This window comes from Atractosteus spatula, chromosome 4, assembly GCF_055471065.1.
Source record: "Atractosteus spatula isolate fAtrSpa1 chromosome 4, fAtrSpa1.hap1, whole genome shotgun sequence".
Classification (NCBI taxonomy): domain Eukaryota; kingdom Metazoa; phylum Chordata; class Actinopteri; order Semionotiformes; family Lepisosteidae; genus Atractosteus; species Atractosteus spatula.
The window spans coordinates 12,295,196-12,312,809 of record NC_142709.1 but is presented as its reverse complement, the minus strand read 5'-3'; the positions used below and the strand labels follow the sequence as shown (position 1 = coordinate 12,312,809).

General features: G+C 35.8%; 1 protein-coding gene across 1 annotated transcript in view; it reads left to right on the top strand.

Moving 5' to 3' along the window:
* oca2 (oculocutaneous albinism II) overlaps positions 1-17,614 on the top strand; it is a 133,091-nt gene that overhangs the window by 100,547 nt on the left and 14,930 nt on the right. Inside the window, exons 22-23 of the mRNA XM_088913271.1 lie at positions 4,639-4,732; positions 8,255-8,348. Of these exons, the coding sequence (XP_088769397.1) occupies positions 4,639-4,732; positions 8,255-8,348 (188 nt within the window). The remainder of the gene's footprint in view (positions 1-4,638; positions 4,733-8,254; positions 8,349-17,614) is intronic.

Here is a 17,614-nt window from a genome sequence, read left to right as displayed (position 1 = left end):
GTGAATTGTTTGTGGTGTGTGTTATGTGTGCACGCACTCTGCTATGGAAGTGCTATGCTGTCCGGGATGTAGCCCGGCCTTGCTCCATGTACTATCACAAATAAACTCCAGGGTGTCCAGATCCTTACCAGGAATCATTTTTAAAAACTGAAATTTCAGATATTAATTATCCCCCACCCCCACCCTCAATGACTCTCTAACTGTACCACTACCACTTCCCTGTTAAGGCATTTCCTAAAGTTCCCCAGCACCACAGAAAGAAGCTACAGTAATTAACTCTAAGGAAAGTTGCAGATACTGTACTAAACAGTGTTTCTCAACCTCTTTTGTACCATGAATCCCCAATGTCCTCCTGATTTGGGGACTGCCGGTGCTTAAAACAATGAAAGAAAAAATATGGAATTCATCCATTCCAGCTATGCCTCACTGTCTCTGTCTGTGTGGTCTGTGGGACTGGTCAGGATTGCTCTAGGGACTGGTGCCGGTGCACAGCAGCTTTTCAAGTTAAAAAGCCATGTATGCCTTACTCAATAATTAGCATATTTAGGCATTGGTAATTAATTATAATAAAAATAATCACTACTATCATTATCATAATTATTGCTTTTAACATTGAAATACTCCCCTACTCTCCTTATTCTCCTTATATTAAAAAATGCAATCGTAACTCCTATAACGTAACATGTTTAAATGTTTAAATATTTAAAGTTTAATTTTGGGTGTTTGGGGACAGAAAGTAAATGAAGTCCTGATCCTCGGTTTTTCATCACAGCCCCCTCCACACACACACTTACACTTCCAAGCACTGTTATGATAATCTGGTGCAAAATCGTTTTGATAATGCTTTTCTCTGCAAACTTCTGAAAGTAATTACATTCCCTTTCAAACCATCTTTTGCAAGCATATGGACTGTACATAATATGATACAACAATATAACCAGAGACACATTTACAGTGCAAACTGTGGTCATGCAGTCTGTGTTATCGGAAATTTGCAGCTATGAAATGTGACATGCTCTAAATCAGATATAAAGTATCACATTCTGAACAAATAATGGTTCATTTGTAATCAGGCTGCCATGAAAGATTATAAAGCATAAGTGCTGTGTTTCTTGCACACTGTTTGTGCTTCCATAAACTACAGTGAATTATGTGTTTGACAGTGGGAAATAACTTTAGAAAAAATTATCACAATCTTTCATTTAATGAGCTCAGACCAAATTCCATTGACAAGGCAAAGTAAGCCAGGAGTAGTACGTACAGTAGTTATAGTTCAGGTGGGTAGCTGCGTCAGCATGCATAGGCTGCAAAGGAACAAATAATAGGTTTATTCCATACTGAAAATAGAAGACAGCAATCACAATGTTTTGACTGTGGAGCTTTCTCCGGGTGTGGAATACGAAGAAGGCTTCACAGCTGAAATGTTATGTTTCCTTTCTTCTCTTTTCAGCATAGAATAAATATATTACTTGTTCTCGTACAGAAGTTACTCTACGTCTTCTACATTTCATTCAGAAAATGACCGCATTTAATGAAACATATTTTAACGTTTTAAGAAAAAGAAAGATATTCCTACTGGTGCCCCACCCAGGGTATATCCTACCTGGACAGGCTCCAGATCACCTGCCCCCCTTTATTGAATAAAGTGGTTAGAAAAAGGATGGATAGATGGAAAGATGTGTTTTTCTGAAGAAATTACATCCTTTTGAGGGAGCCATGTTTCCCAGATAACCTCAGTCATGATCTAACATAACATCACTTAATTAGCCCTATACAATTTCTTGCATTAGGAATTCATCTTTTTGCATACCCCAGCTTGCTCTCCATGAGACACAGACAGGGAAAGAGAAGCTTGGGGTCAGAGCACAGGGTCAGCTGTTGTACAACACCCCTGTAGCAGTTGGGGTTAAGGGCCTTGCTCAGGGGCCCAATGGAGTAGAATTCCTCTGCCAGCTGTGGGACTTGAACTGGCAACCTTCCAGCCACAGGTGCAGATCCTTAGCCACAGAGCCACCTCTCCGCCCCAGAGCCATCGCTCCGCTTATGTGAGATACCCAGAGAAAAAGGGTGAATTACCAGTATAATAAGTACTTCCAATAGACTAGGTATGAACAATACTGACAAAATGGCAAGAATATTCACCGTGCCTACATGACTAAAGCACTGATTGTGAATAAGCTTGTCATTCCCCTACATTCCTTGCCCATTTCACTATGGCTTTGACATGTCTGTCGGTTGTTGGTGTAGCATTGTGAAGACAGTTAAGTCAGTGTTATACAAACTACATTATGCCCCCTGGACAGTAGGTGAAGCGTGACCCATACCTTTAGGTGAACCATTCTTATACCTATGTTATCTGTAGCGCCTTCGTTAGTATGTGTCAAGCCTCCCAATTTATCCTTGTCAGCATGAAGGATTGCTAAAGATGTGAATAACCGCTTATATGTCTAAAGTGACATTTCATTTAGAAAACAACAAAAGATGGAAGAAACCTCTCCTCTCCCATTCACGGTTTTATATTTCACCATCTCTATCACAAATCACTTATATGGAAAGGTTTTTAAAAATAAAATGACGTCACTATAAAGGCACTGATTAATACACCTTCAAAAAGGTGAGCACATTTAAGTGAAAAGTCATTTGTTCTACTAGATGTTAAAAACCTGGGAAATCAAAGGACCCTTTGTGAAATAGGTGCATCATAGTTGTACAGCATCTGTCCATTCGTTCAGTTTTGCTTTTAGTAAAAGGGAGAGTCAGCTCTGCAATCCAAGTCATTGTAGGGATGCAGGCAGAAGTTTTATTTCCACCCATTTCAGTTGCTTCTTTCAATTGAACAGTATTCTTCAAGTTTTGGACTTTTCTTTTTTTCAAATAAAGCCCGATTTATCTCAGGCTGTCAGTATTACAGAGTTCTATCCAGGACCTGAAGGTGCTTTTAGTGCTTCTATGGATAGATACAGTAACTTGAAGTCAAGGAATGACTTTATGTTTTTTTTAAAATTATATTATCATTCACTATGGATTAAGGACTAAGGAGTGACTGCACAAGAATTTGAAACAGTACAGTGTATGCAAAACACTGAGCTTTCACCATTTTTATATTTTCTAATAAAGATTGTATAATACTACACATATTGTATGTACTGTAGTAGATGTTTAGTATTCAGTTAATGTACAGAACTTAAAGGAATCCCAGATAATTAATGCAATGTGGATGGTGAAGAGAGGGGCAATTTGTTTTACAGCAGCAAACAAAACACATACAGTATACAGTACATGCACAAGAGAACCATTTGTTAAAGGGGAGCTGCAGTCCCAATTTGTCAGACTGGTTATTATGTCTCTGTAAGAAAATAAATGAATTGACCGTATCGCACAATTTTACAAATTCTGAATTAAGCACAAAATCATGAACTTTGTACAAATACTGGATAATTGCCATGTTGTTGAAAACCTCACAGGCAGGAGCAAGAGTTCACATGAACTCACGATTCACAGATTCAAACTCACATCCCCACGAATTGCGACATGAAAGGACCTTCCCACTCACTAGCCACTGCAATGACTAATGTAATGTGACGTATGAGCGGATGAGTACAGCTTGTGCAGCAGACATTTCACCGCAGTAATGTTCCAACGCGATCTGCATGCAGAGTTAACGAGTAAGTTATATTTGTCAGAAACACCATCTTGAAGTCGAGAGCAATATTTCTATTGGATTAAAAATGATGTATTCATAAGCCTGCTTGTTTATATTGTAATAGGGCTGCTTCACCTCAGTGGAAGTTTTGTTGCCTCATTCTGAATTGCAGAATGTAGCACTGTGCGTACCAGGAAATTTCATCTATTTTGTGATGTAAATTGGAGGTTTAACAGGTTACTATGTACATTTTACTTTCATTGTGGTTTGAAATGGGCTAATCAATGTAGATTCTTTCTAATCCCAAAATATAAAAATAGCATTGCAGTTCCACTTTAAGCAAGGTTATGGCCACAGGTACAGTATAAATGACAACTTAAACCTATTTGGGAAATCTGTATCTGTGTTAACATTTGGAATTCTTTAAACAAGTGTGAAGGGTCCTCTAGAATAGAATATGCTTTATACTGTACAAAACCCAACTTTCTGGCAGTTTTACAATATACCCCGATTTGTTATTTCTCCTTAGATTTAGATTTCCAAACCACCAAATCAGGGTAAAAGTAAAAAAAAAGTTTTTTTTTTAAAAAGGATTCAATAAAAGACTGAAAAAACATTACCAACATTTGTTATCAATTATTATTCTTGATTATGAATTATCAACCTAAAAATGTTTTAGCTTCCTTAAGAAAAATAGACACTGTTGCCCTTTCTCGAAAAAAGAATCGATGTTCACCTCAAAAGAGAATTCAAATTCAATAAATGTATTATTGCAGGTAACCATACTGGCCATGATGCATTTAAGGTTTTCCCCAATTCATATATTATTTGATCTCTTTGGAAATGTTTCAGATTCAAAATCAGATTTCTGTAACACTGGTTTTGTAAACTGCATCTAACAAAGAAAGCAATGTTGTTTTTTTAGGTGGCATATTGTTGTGAGCCGTTTATCAATCCATTGAAGATATTCACAGTTATTTCATTTTTCTGTTCAGATACCAGTGCTCCTTAATCTTAGTCAAGATGCTGATGTGAACTTGCCAGTAAAGCCTCTCATTTTTGCACTAGCAATGGGGGCTTGCCTTGGAGGTAAGTGACACCGTGATTCTGATTCTATTTGTGATGCAACAACTGTGTTGTTGAGTTGCCTACATGTGTAACATCATACTCTAAAGATTATAACTCTAGATATACAGTATTATTTGTCGAGCTTCTAGTATGGATTTGCATATACTGTAAGTAAGCCTGCCAAAAGAGCATTTGAGCTCTGATGCATTGCTCTTGTATTTGTCCCCACCTGCATTGCTCATTCAAATGAAATGTGTGCAGCCAATTTCTAACAACACCAGTGTTCTGTAAATGGGATTTCAAATGATCTTTTTTAAGAAATTAGTTGTAAGACGTCATGGTGGCACTGTCATTAGGGTGTACACAGAGTGTATTCAGCATTGCACCCATTGGTTGCTGAGAAGATAGGCTCTGGTTCTACTGTGGCCCTATATTGGAAGAAGAGATTCGAAAATGGATGTATGTATTAGTTTTGTTTCATTAATGTTAATGTGTTTTTTATTACTATATACAGTATACTTTGCAAGGTGATCCTGTCTGTGAAAATGAATCGCATCTAAATGTCTTGAATTGCATATATTCCAAGTAAAGAAATAGTTATCTGTGGCATTTGGGATTTGTCAATTTTATTATTTCACTGATCAGAGTCTCTCAGATAAGAGGTTTGTATTGAAGTGCTGTCAGAGAAACACGGCAACTCAACAGCTGGAAAATGACAGGCTCTTAGGAACCAACATAAAACATGTTGTTTATTTCAAGCCTGTTGTTAAGAATCCATATTGTAAAACCGTTTTTTCAATTATCTGAGTTGTACTACGTGACGTTTTTTTCTGATGTGAAATGTACAGTACAGTACGTGAGATAGAAACAGAATGCAAACAATGAGAAACACTATTTGCACTAAGGCCAGACTACAGTAGAAGATCCGCAAATCCTCTTTTCAGAACATTTCTCTTTAATTAAAAAATAAGACTAATTTCAATGATGTTAACACCCACTTAGTAGCCTTGTCTAACTTAAATACAGTAAGTTAGCCCACAGGGATCAATGTGTCCATTTGATGTTGTTCCTATTTTCTTTTGTACTGTTTTCACTTTTGTCACTCATTTTGCCTTAGTCCCTCTCCAGCTTCTGTCATTTTAAAGATGATTAATGAGGTCCTTGTAAAAAAGTAACTAAGGGACTGTCCAAAAAAATGGTAAAAATACCAAAACACAGAAAAGAGGTGAATGAATTGAAACTTTTTGAATGTTTTCTGATTAAGGTTTTTCAACCCTCCAAAATAATATAAACTCTTTTCATATTTTGTAATTCTCAGCGATCACAGTGAACCTTTTCTGATTCGAGAAAAGCTAGGTGCTCTTTATGTAAAATGACAAAAGACTGACACATTCCCAAATGTGTCCAATTAAACATTCATTTTATGATACCAAGACATGGTATATTAAAGAGTTTGAAAGTTATAAAATTGGAATTTTTCCTAGATTAATTAATGACTGAAGGGTGCATTTTTTTGAGACATTACAACAAAAAAAAGAAGCAGGTCGAGCTCTTGTCCCTGGTGCGAACACTGCTGTTGTATGCTTTACGAAGGTATTTATCCCTTCTTGCTCCAGTTCATCCAGTTGGATATACTGTAGTACTGTACATGGTACCCGCAGTGCTGTACTGTATATAACCCTGCAATAGATAAGCATCTCATCCAGGATGGAGCCATATACTCTCAGTCCTCCCATACTACTAAAACCAGAGTAGCTGACTAGATGATAAGTCTGTAGACGAGTATTTTTTATTTATCTCTTAAGAAGGGATAAATGACTTGCAGCATGATTTTGTGTTAAGGATGGAAGTTAGGTACGACTTACTATATTTACCTCAGCGGGAACCTTAGCTTTCTCATTACCCTCCCTCATAATACAGTTTGACAATTCTCTACCAGATATTGAAGCAATAGTTGATAACAGTGGGTAATAATTATGGTTCCACTTAAGGAAATTAGGGTGGCAATAGCATTTTAACAGTATGGTGTATTTACAGTATGGTGCCATAGTGGTTAGCACTGCCACCTCACTGTCCTGGGGTCCTGGGTTCAATTACTAGGGTGTAATCTGTGTATAGCATGTCTTCTCCATGTTTGTGTGGTTTGTGAGTTCCTCTGGGTGATCTGGTTTCCCCCCACAGTTCAGAGACATATTGGAAGGTTAACTGGCTTCTGGAAAAACTCATCCTGGTGTGAGTGTGTGCGTGTTTGTGGCCTGTGATGGACTAATGTGGTATCCTGTTTTCTCCCCTGCAACCCTGTATTGATTAAAGCAGTATGAAAATGGAGGGATGGGTATGTGCAGTATCCAGTGTCTAAAAAATAAGCAGATATCCTAAATGATAGGGATGATAGGGTAGAGGTGTGTGGTAGCATATTGGTATCTGTGTAGGCAGAAAAAAAACGTATTGTTACAATTTAGCCTAATCACCAACACTCTGACAGCTTCTTATCGATTGAGGACATGATTGTCATTGCTGATTGTGTTTCTTTCCCTACCCCAGCTTCTTCTGCGGGGCATACTGGAGAATGACATCTGTTTAGCAGAAATTATATTGAGTTACGTTGCCTGCAGGCATCCACCTGGCTAGGCTTTTAGGTTCAAAAGTTGACAGAATTCTTTTTAACCAGAAAACCTCATAAGACTGTGTTATGAGCAATTCTGTTGGCATGAGGGGCAATTATTACTGAATGAAAACCTGTGTAAACTGACATTATGAGTATTGCTGCTTTCAATAAATGGGTGCACACTGAGAATTGCTTTTCAGACTTCCAGTGGTGGCCTGAAGTGCTTGTGCTCTGATTAATTTGGTCTTCCTGTAATTTAGGTCTTTTTGCAATTGAAATTCTGCAATTAAGAAAGCTTTTTCTGATGCATTCACATTAGGCAAGAATTCTCCATATAATTTAAGACATATAATTTGTCTTAATACAAAAGATTACATAAAACTGAAAGGGCTCTGGTGTAAGGTGTTATTTTCTCGGGTGGCTTTGCAATCGGAACTGATCTTTGAATAACTTCAGCTATTTTCTCTCTAACAATTTTATATTGCACCTCATTAGGCCTAAATGCACAAAAAGAGTGATTGCTCTTTTTAAAAAATTTGATTAGCAATCAGTACAACTGAAGTGATTCTGCTGAAGTGTTTACTGGCCATTAATATTTGCAATTCTGACAGCAAAAAAAAAAAGCATTTTAATCGCATTCCATATTTCCTTATGGTTAACTGGAAACGTTTAATGGTTACAAGATCATTTGACTTCATTTTGGGATGTAATCATATCTAAAAAGTATGATCTCTCTGATATAATTTTATTATGCAGAATTGTGTAATGTTATCTACAAATGTATTATACATGTTTGCATTTGTTAAAAATGCATCAAACAAGGCTTGCCAAAATTGAAATTATGTAGCAGCGACATGTAAAATGATTGCTTTTTATCATTTTTGCTAACTTAAGTTGAAGGCAATGTTCAATTAATTGTGTTTTTTTTTTTTCAGGAAATGGTACACTAATTGGGGCCTCTGCAAATGTGGTGTGTGCTGGAATTGCTGAGCAACACGGTTATGGATTTTCCTTCATGGAGTTCTTTAGGTAAATACTGTGCTAACTTTAAGCAACACCTCAGTTTTACATGTTGCTGCTACCTGTTTATCCCTTTCGGCAACTGGCTAGTTTCAACAGTGACATCCGTTAATCGCTAGTCAGTCATTGCAATGTGTTTACAGTTCAGTGGGATCTCAGTGATTAAGACATGATTTGCGTCTTTTCTGTATGTAATAGATAATCTGCCAATATACACTTAAGGAAAGAATTCAGTGTCGGTGAACCTTATTCTAAATTTTGCTCATAAATATACGTGCTGCATAAAACAAAACGATTCTTTAAGATGAGATGTTTTCCATGGACATTTTTTATGTCAGATGCCTCACTTACTCTTCCAATTTTCCACTCTGCAGTGGTGTAGGCATTTAATTTTCTCCATGAAATAAAGCAAATTGAATTACGGTATATATAAAATGAAATGCTGAGTTAAAAAAAATCTTAGAGCTTCATTTTAGAGAAGCCAGTTGACCTAATTGACAAATACCTTCAGACCTTACATTTCTGGTGAGGAATGTTACACTTTGAATTCTGAAAAGACTTACGGAATTGTTCCTGACATGGTACTTGGTTCCAGTGGTCTGTATAATTGAAATTAAGTACCTATCTTGTGACTTAAATTGCATGAAAATAAACCTATTATGTTGAAGCAGTGCAGTTTTTGACACAACTATCGATTTACAGAAAATGCTTTGTACTGCTTAGACATACAGTACAGCCCTTGTGTAAAAGAATACTCATCTCTTACTAAAAGCAGCCAAGATATTGCCCTCTTTTCTCAATGGGATTTTGGTATAATCAATTTTTATACTCGGTTGATATCAACCCTTTATTAATCTGTAACTAAATATTAGTTATAAAAAAGCCACCAGATGTAACAAAGCTTTTGAAAATCATTATCTTTATAGGTCACACCATAATTTGAACTTGTCTCATTCTAGGTAATAGATTTAAGATTGAATATAACTTTGATCCGCAAATTCGAACTTGGTGTTACTAGAACACATGGTTACTGGTCTTCATTTGTCTTATAAGTCAAAAGATTTTGGAGTATAAAAAGTGTTTTTTTTTTCATTTTATTTGAAGTGAATGCTTGAACATTTAAATTTTCTTATAATCGTTCATAGTACAGGGCCAAAGTTATTGTTGGCTGAGAAATACTTGAATATTTTTTTGCTGGACTGGAGTTCTATTTTAATAATTATAACAACAACACCATCACCAACATCAATAATTGCTCGCATTTGTATAGTGCCTTTTCTTCCCAAAGGATCCCAAAGCACATTGAATACAGGACGGGACCCTCTTAATCAGCAGACATTAAGCACCTGTACCCCTATTACACAGGGCATCAGGCAGAGAGGTGAAAACGTTTTTCATCAAGTCAATTAAGTCAATTAATGGGTGGGATTTGGGTCAACCTGAATGTATGAGCGCACGTTTTGCAGTGTCTAGATGCCATAATGGCAACCATTCATGTTATAATCAACATCATGATTCATCAATTTCCCTTCGGGATCAATAAAGTCTTATCTATCTACAGTATGATTGTTTCTGAAACATTTCTGCCATGCTTCACTCCAACTGTTTGTGAATCCACAGCAGGGTGGACATAGGATAGATCATTTTGGCTTTCTAGATTTTCCTTTAGGTACTAGTGAAGAATAGCTGAATAACAGATAACAAATGAATGACAAAGATAAGCATACATTGTAAATTGTACTGATGGACTGGCCTACATGAATGACTGTAGGTTTATTGTCATCAGGTAGTGAATACTTATGAGTATTATCCAATACACTAGATTGAGCACTGTGTTTACCTGCTTTCTGAAGCTTGGTCAGTACAATACCTGTGTCAGGGGGACAAACTACTGGCAGATTGCTAAGGTACAGTTGAGAACAGATGAGGGAAGGTTGGGGGGTTGGAAAATAGAGGAATTTTATCCAAGTCCCACAGTGGACAAAATAAATTCTTGAGTGCTTTCCGCATTTCATTAACACCCCCAGGCTTGAAAATGAGGTGCAAAGCTTCAGCAATTTGTCCCATCTGTCCCCTGGAATGTGGGTAATATTTTGATCTGTTTATAAATTTATCAGCCTCTCTGACAGCTTTCAGATGAACCCCTACCTTCTTGGCTTCAGGCTGTACAGTTTTCTGTTTGCAAATGTGATATATTGCTTTCCTTAGATACAGTGCAGATAACTGTGATGAAAGAATGTTAAATTCATCCCTGCTTTTAACCTTACGTTATTTTCTGTGAATTTCTGATATAATTTGTGGCCATTCCCATCTGAAGTGAACATAGGATCTTTATCAAGACATTTTTAAGGATCACAGTAATAATACAGCTGTGCAAACATATTTTAGAGTGATTTCTGTGTTGGTTATGTTACATGCAGGACGTGTGACATGTAAAGGAACAAAGTGAATGGGAGATCTAAAATGTACGTGAAGAATTGAAAGCATAAGAATTTAGCAAAATCAGACCAATTCAATTTTACAACAGAAAGTAACAGTTTTAAAGCAAATTGATTTAAGAAGCATTTCAGACTTGGAATTTTTAAAGGAATTATTGAATTGTGGGTCATGTGTGTTAAACACATCTTTCATTTTTATTTTTGCATTGCTTTTCTTCAAACATGCCACCTGCTATATGGTTAATGGAAGTGGTTTTCGTACTAATGTCAATAACTGGTCTCTCACAGTTTCACAGCCTGAAAAGCACAAGTGATCAATAGAAGAGAATAAAAACTTGAATACTAGCTTGATTATGCTATAACTGCACGCTATGGGGCTTGTTGTGCCTTTCAGTTTATAATATACATCTAACTGAGAACTGTAGACATGCCAGACATATTGCAACACAGTGTGATCGTTGTCTTAGAATGCCTTTTGAATAGAAGCTGTATTGAAATACCTCAATCATTAAAGTTTTCCTAAATTGAGATCTGCAAAGACTATATGTATTACAAAAACAGTCAAATGGGGATGAAAGGTGTTGCTTTCCTTTTTTACTTCTATAAAACACTGAAAGTGACTTGGTTGTTCATAGGTAATAATAAATACTTTAGATAACAGACAGTAGCTCCTTTGTCATAAATTGAACCATTTAAATGATACACTGGTAAGGTTGGTATAACAAGATATAGTGCTGAATTTCTTTCCTGCAGTGCAAAACCAGACTTTATTAGCAGGAATGCATGTCTCAGTGTATCCTCCATTTCACTCAGAAGCCATTACATGGTACTTGTGTACCAGTGTAGATGCAGGGTCATATTCTAGTTTTGAAATATAGACTCAGACACTGACTATCAGGAATTGTCCAGAATACAGTGATTTGAACTTTTGACCGCTGTGTATGGAAAGAGGTGACTTGTTCATAAATTCAGCTAAGTATAGAAAATGGTAACTAAGGAGAACCATGCCATTTCTGAGAAAGCTAACAGAGAAAAACATTTCTGTGCAAAACATTCAGGCTTTATAGACAAGCACATCTTTGCCCTTCTCTGAACCACCAGGAAGAGTTCATTCCAAGCTTTTATTAAGGGTTCACTTTTGTTCCATTTTAATTTTTTTAAAAAAGTCAGGATTTTTTAAGTATTTAATTTTTAATGAAGATTAAAAAAAATACAAAAACATAACATTGCATTTTCTCATGCTAATTTCCAAATGCAAATTAAAAAGATAAAACATACATACAGTATTATTGAAACATCTTCTATAGGTTCTGACCAAAATAAATAATTCTTGTTCAGGTGATTTATTAGTATACCTGTATTGTGTCAGTTTGTGGTACCATGTCAGCACCGATCAAAATTTTTCAGTTGTGCCTTCCCTTCTAGAGCAGAAAAAATAATTTTGAGTTTAGTTGTTCTTAATTAGTTTACTATTAGACTTCCAGCATTGGATAAATCTCCAGATTCTACTAAAGTCAACAATAACTTAACCTGGCTCTACCTGTGTTGTGTCTAAGTTGCTTTCAACTTTCAAACCTTTGTTTTCAAGTTTTGCTTTAGCAACAAAACAGTAGATTCCTAACAAATGTCGAAACACTGTTTGCCAGTTTTATACTTCGAGAGGCAAGCTAATCACTCACAACTGATCCTCATCACACGGTAGTCCAGCTAATCAGTATTACCCCTTTTTTACCTGGCAATGTAATTTCATCTTTGGAACAGAATGTAGGAAATTACAGACTTAAGCAAACAGGGTTAATGTGGGTGGGGACTCTTCCAAACTCTTGGTCCGAAATATAGTCCCTTCTATAAACATGTCCCATATTCTGTCACATAATATAGTCCATAAGATGATTTTTCATCACTCTATAAATATTGACAGGGAAATCTGTATATACTTTACTATTTAATAAAATTTGTTATATTTTACTATGGCCTTGTGTACCTAGCAGAAGCTTTGATTAGATAATTGTAATAATGATCTCAGAAAGATTTAATTTGTGATTTAAAACTAATAACCATAAAGAAAGCAGTTTGGTCAGTTTCCAGTTACATAATACCCTCTTACCTTTATAACATGCTTTGTAGCAATATCCCATTGCTTCTGAGGATCAGACTCGTGTTTTCCTTTAATTGGCTATGGTGAAATAACATGTATTTGATGGCAGTTGTAAGAATTCCCTGTCTTGAAAAGAAGGGACCATGCACTCTGTTGTGTAATGTATGGCTTAAATTTTTATATCAGACGAGAAGCACACTTTGAGATGAGATAGAATCAATTTATTCCAGCCTGATATAAGTCACAAATCAATCGCAAAATCCATAGTTAGAATCTATTTTTGTACTCCATGTTTGTACTAAAACTTTTCCAAATCTAAGAATTACCGTACTTCACAAAAATCAATATCTAATAAAAGTGTGGTGTTTCTTTGAATGAAAATTCGCTTCATACATTAACGAATTTCACCTGCTGCAATCATTTGTTACAGGAGTGGACTTTATTGGATTGTCTTTTGTTTATCCATTTTTATGAGGATCGAATTCAATACTTCATTTTTCTGTATACAAATAGATCTGTCCCCCTGATTAATTTCTGTATATTTTACATTTAATAAACATGTACAGAAAAAAAATAATAGAGACTTCCCCAAAAAGACGTACAGCTGTAATTGCTGCCAATGGAGCTTCCACCAGATATTGACTCAGGAGGCAAATAATTGGATCAAACAAATGTAAGTGTTTTCTTTCACTCATAAATGTGTTCAGTTTAAACAATCAAGTTGACAGTGGCTAATTTTATTAAAAAAGGCAAAATGGAACATCATTGGAAAGCAATCAATACTTTAGCAAGACACTATAATGAACACCAAAAGAAACCTATTTATGTAAGATTTTACAACAATATAGTATACAGATTTGTATGTGGAATAAATGTTTTTGTCATACGTTTGATGAGGTTAACCTAATAGATTACTTGTGCACAACAATGAAACACAGACTTATTGGTACAATTTGAAATTACCAGGAACAGCATTTAAGGGAGAAGATTACAGTCTTTAATTTACACAGAAAGTTGAAACAAACTTCCTAGTCTCGTTGGTTAGTATTGATTGGTTTCACTATTTTAAATACATTGACAAGAAAAGGCTAGAAGAATTCCTCAAATCAATAAGCTGCTAACATTCAAATCAGGAAGATGGGTTAATGGTCTCCTTTCTTGTCTTACATTTTTATTGTTCTTTTCTTCCTATGGGTCTTAAAAAGAAAACAACCCTGGCATTTAAACTGTAGAATAGAAATTAGAAGCAAATTTGAAAACTGTGTCACCAAGATCCTTATTTTTTAAAATGAGCATTACGTTCAGATCCTGAAAAGGTGAAAGTGGAATTAATTTAGACTGTGTCTGTGGACTGCATACAAAATTGTCACTGTGGTTAGTTGTTGATGAGAAGTATGTTTTACCGTGAAAAACCTTGTACTTCATTTAATGCGAAGCCTTAAATTAAGAAAATAATCTTTCCTATTTTAATGAATGATTGGAATCTACACAAATACTTATTACCTATTTGGTACTGTAACTCAGAATCTGTGAATTCAATCACACAGCTTTCTGTAGAATTTTACTGTGTCCAGAGCTGTTGCTTGAAAGACAAAAGGGGGCAAAATCGATCAGATATTATGTTTAAAAGAGGAAAAATAGCCACTACAAATTAAGAAAAAATAGAAATGGTGTCCGAACATCATTTAATACTACCTAGCAAATGGTGACCATAGTAACAGAATGAATGGTGTCATTTCTAGCAAGAGGTGCAGTATGTCCTGGTGAGAGCTTTTCTGGTCTTGTGGCACATTCACATAGTTTAGCTGTTCCTTCACATTATGTGCAGTTTTAAGGTTGTTCGCACTTACGGTATCAGCTCCACGGAGAATTCCTTGAGTAGGTAACACAGCTGGGTGGGCTGTGTTACGTGAGCAGAATTGCCTCAGGTTTCACAGTGGCTGAAAAACAAGCAGGGAGACAACAGATGGTTTGATAATTGCTCATTTATCATTGGACACCCTGCATTATTGGGAATAAAATTTAGTTAGATAATTATTATTGGCAGCCAAAAGTCATTTGAAGAGTTCACTGAGAAAATATAAAAAAAAAAATTGCTAGCCACAGCTGGTTGTGTCCTATTAGGATTCCTTCATTTTCTGATTAAAAAATGTCCCTTTTCTCTCATTTTAATGTTTTTAATAACTTTTGCTCATGAATCATTCGGTATCACTGGAAACAAACTGTCTGCAAGAAGAATAGGTGTGTAAACATCACTGAAGGAGTATTAATCAGAAGTACTCGTTGAGCATCATTCTCACTCTAAAGAGCGTATCCATCCCAATGTCTCTCCCAGAGCTAAAAGCAGGAGTCATCCACGTGTCCACATAATGTTCTAGTTAGGTGTTTGTCACCTTGATATGGGATCCCATATTTCCCTTTTATGAGGGAAATGGACCCAAATTCTTTATTGCCTGTTGTTGTCTGTAATCAGAACTTACTGCATTACCATGGAAAAGCTAGATACGCCTCAACTCTAGCAATTCTTGTTGTCCAGCTTACCGTATGTTTCCACTGAACCATATCAATATACAGTATTTCAATAATAATACATTTTTTATTTAATGTAGCACGTTTTCCACATGATTAAAAAATAAATTCTAGTCTTCAATAGTTTCTCACAGTGTATTCTAGATGGTTTATACACACCTTTTTTTTTCTTTCTGGAATACAGATAAATGCAGCATGCTTATCCATTCATGCAATGTAAAGTCTTATTGCAAAATACTAGTATTACTCTGAAAGGTTCTTAATCTGTGAGACCCATATAAAGTGCTGAAGTAGGAGAGTACAATTTTATTTCTAAAGGATACAAAATCTACCAGGTCACTTTGTAGTACAGGTACCCTATATTTTCAACTCCTGTGGATAATAATGTCACTTTCTAGGACTGCATTTGTGTACAGCTGTGCTAGAGTTAAACTGAAAAATGAAGCTATAGAAAATGAATGAATATTTATAGTTGTATTCAAATACACTACATGTACTTGTAAATGTCAAAGTTTGAGTATCCCGTATTCTGTCTTTCAGTATGTCTTTCATTAAATATGGAAAGAATAGTTTAATTGTCAAATAATTTCTCACTGTTGAAAATATTAATAAAAACCATGAGTGTAGCTTAAAACATATTGTTTAGTACCACAATGGAAATTATTAAAAAAAGGTTTCAGATTAGATCTGTGTTCAGCCACAAACAGAAATCAGAGGTTTGGGGTTGCAGACCCACTGCAAATTATTTTAATTGGTGGGTTGGCTATTGGTGTTAAGGGTGAGGTGTGTTGGATATATTTTGAACATTACTATGATATGAAACATTATTTAGAATTCATTGCAGAAACTAAACCAAATGTGGCAGGATTAAATGTTTTTTTTAGTATTGCAGAGGTATAGGCATAACATTTGTTTTCTTTTTAAGATAATTTAAATGGCATGTGATAATCACAATTCTGTCTTTAAGAATTTTCATTCCTGTTGTCTTAAACTTATATATAGGCTGTGATGGATCTGTAGAAAAAATATTTGATGCCCTGTAATGTTAATTCAGTGTGGCAGATCAACTCAGAAGGAGAAAATAAAAGTCACTGCTGCAGACTGCTAAGGGACAGCTGTTTGTTATCTGTCTAGTAAATAACCAATCACCTATCTTGGAATAAGTGAGCATGAATGGCTATCCATTCTAAGACAGGAAATCTAATTATCCACAGGAAGACAGACAAATTTCAGTCAGAGCACACAAAGGCTGCAGCTCTGTTTGTATTTTGTATTTCACACGAAAAGTATCCATGGTCAAGGGACAACGTTTGATCAAGGAAAATGCCTGATGAGTGGAATTAGTGTACTGTAGTAATAGTAGTAGTGAATATATTAAATAAGTAGAGAATTTTTCTTTTGTTTTTTGGAATCCTGTCAGAGTGAGAGCAGATACTGTAGTACACTAAGGTTTGTTTGTGTGTTTTGGGAGGGGGCTCTGACTCCGTCCTTTGTTAAAATGTTTGACTGGTTCCAGACTTATAGAGGGGTCACCTGACAATACAGAGTGACTTTGCACATGAGCAGATGCTACTTTGAAGAGATAAGAAATGGACATTATCTTTTTGTGGTCAATGTTCTCCGGATATAGAAAATCGATGATGAATCACTTAATGGAAAAGAAAGCCTTGACTTTTGAAGTAAGGCACTTTTCTGCGAAAACTATGGTGGTCTTATTAGTGTAACAAACACAACAGCAGTCTAGACACTGGATCACCTTTTTTTATTGGGTATCTTGGAGTGTGAGCAACAGTTATTACTTTCTCTGGAATTTCCACCATTAAGTTCTCTATGAACTGTGGCCCTGTGACCTTTGTATAGGTCTGTGATGGAACAAAAGCTTCTTCCCTGCTGAAGGAACATGCTGGCAGTGGCTTGTTCTCTTGGATGTTAGTGGCAGTAAGTGTCGAATTCCGCTCAACAGAAATTGCCAGCAGCCATGAAAAGCACCAGACTGTGTCCAAAGCATCCCTTATGTAAAATTCTTAATGAATATAATTAACTTGCATTAACTTGGCACATTCTAACTCCTTGCTTGACATTTTTATGTATAATATTAGCTTACTTTCCTCTCCTATTTGTTGCTGGAGTGACCCTTTTCTGTCTGATTACGACTGTAGTCAAGATTTAACAGCTGACCTGCTGTTAACCCACTTTACAGTGAATGGATT